Genomic DNA, 1329 nt, shown 5'->3' with positions numbered 1-1329 from the left:
GCTCCCGGGCTCCTGGTCCCTCGGTTTTTCGCTTCGGTAGGCGCCGCCAGGCTCCGGAGCCGGCCCGAAAACAGGACTTTCCTCCTGCTCCTCCGCGGGGTCGCTGCCCTCGTCCAGGCTGGGGTAGGGGAGATCCCCGTCGGGGGGTTCTTTGTACTGGGTTTGCCTCTTGTGCTTCATCCGGCGGTTCTGGAACCAAACTTTGACTTGTCGCTCGGTGAGGTCGAGCAGAGCCGCTATCTCCACCCGCCGGGGCCTGCAGAGGTATTTGTTGAAGTGAAATTCTTTCTCCAGCTCCAGCAGCTGCGTGTTGGTGTAAGCGGTTAGGGGAGATCCCCGTCGGGGGGTTCTTTGTACTGGGTTTGCCTCTTGTGCTTCATCCGGCGGTTCTGGAACCAAACTTTGACTTGTCGCTCGGTGAGGTCGAGCAGAGCCGCTATCTCCACCCGCCGGGGCCTGCAGAGGTATTTGTTGAAGTGAAATTCTTTCTCCAGCTCCAGCAGCTGCGTGTTGGTGTAAGCGGTGCGGAGCCTCCTGGAGCCGCTGCTGTCTGCCAGCCCCTGGATGTCTTAAACATAGAGGAAAAAAAAAAAACAAACCCGCACGTTGCGAGGAGAGGGAGCGGGGGCAAAAGAGGAAGGGCTGCAGCCCCCCCCGCCCCTTTTTTTTCCGTCCCCGGCTCTACTGAGCAGGGGGTGGCTGGTGGAGGGGGGTGTAGGGTGTGGAACCCGCTACGGGAGAAAATAAATGTTTAATTACATTCTCCCCACGGTGGAAGAAGGTTGAAAATCACTCTCCGGTTCCCTTGCCCGAAGGAGGGGAAAGGATGCTGCTTCTCGGCCTCTCCCTTTAGAGATTTTCCTTCTCTGCTGCCTTCAGGGATAAAGGGAATTTCCACCCGTGTTCCCTTTATTTTTTTTTTCTTTTTCCTTTTGCCAATAGTTTAGGGACGGACGCTGCGGGGCTTTGATTTCATTATTCTTGTATTATCTGGCCAATGAGCTCTGGTGTCCGCCCTTTCTCCTGCCCAAGCATTTACCTGAACGGTGCCATTAAAATACTCACTGAATTGTGCCTTAAACACTTTTTTGGGGAAGGAAGGTCCCTGGCCAGATCTGCTGAGCCGCCCGGCCCAGGGGCGCCTCGGAGGGAGGCAATTGCTTTACTGGGGAGCTGGGGGAGAGTTTGCGGATGGATTTATTCGATTTTGCGATGGGGATCTGGCTCTCCACACCGTGCTGGAAACTGAGAGTCCTGCTCGCTCTTTCCGCCTCCCTATCCTGCTGGCAGCAACCCCCGCGTTACCCACCCGGCTTTCTTTCCCCCCTC

At 56.5% G+C, this 1329-nt stretch overlaps 1 protein-coding gene across 1 annotated transcript in view; it reads right to left on the bottom strand.

Moving 5' to 3' along the window:
- HOXB2 (homeobox B2) overlaps positions 1–568 on the bottom strand; it is a gene marked incomplete at its 5' end in the record, with an annotated part of 859 nt that extends 291 nt beyond the window's left edge. Inside the window, 2 exons of the mRNA XM_009879175.1 lie at positions 78–256; positions 331–568. Coding sequence (XP_009877477.1) covers positions 78–256; positions 331–568 — 417 coding nt within the window. The remainder of the gene's footprint in view (positions 1–77; positions 257–330) is intronic.
- Positions 569–1329: the final 761 nt, after the last annotated feature.

The sequence above is a fragment of the Apaloderma vittatum genome, unplaced genomic scaffold (genome assembly GCF_000703405.1).
Source record: "Apaloderma vittatum isolate BGI_N311 unplaced genomic scaffold, ASM70340v1 scaffold41921, whole genome shotgun sequence".
In the NCBI taxonomy this organism is placed as follows: Eukaryota; Metazoa; Chordata; class Aves; order Trogoniformes; family Trogonidae; genus Apaloderma; species Apaloderma vittatum.
Note: the sequence above shows the minus strand (reverse complement) of the source record. Positions and strands in the feature narration are given on the sequence as shown.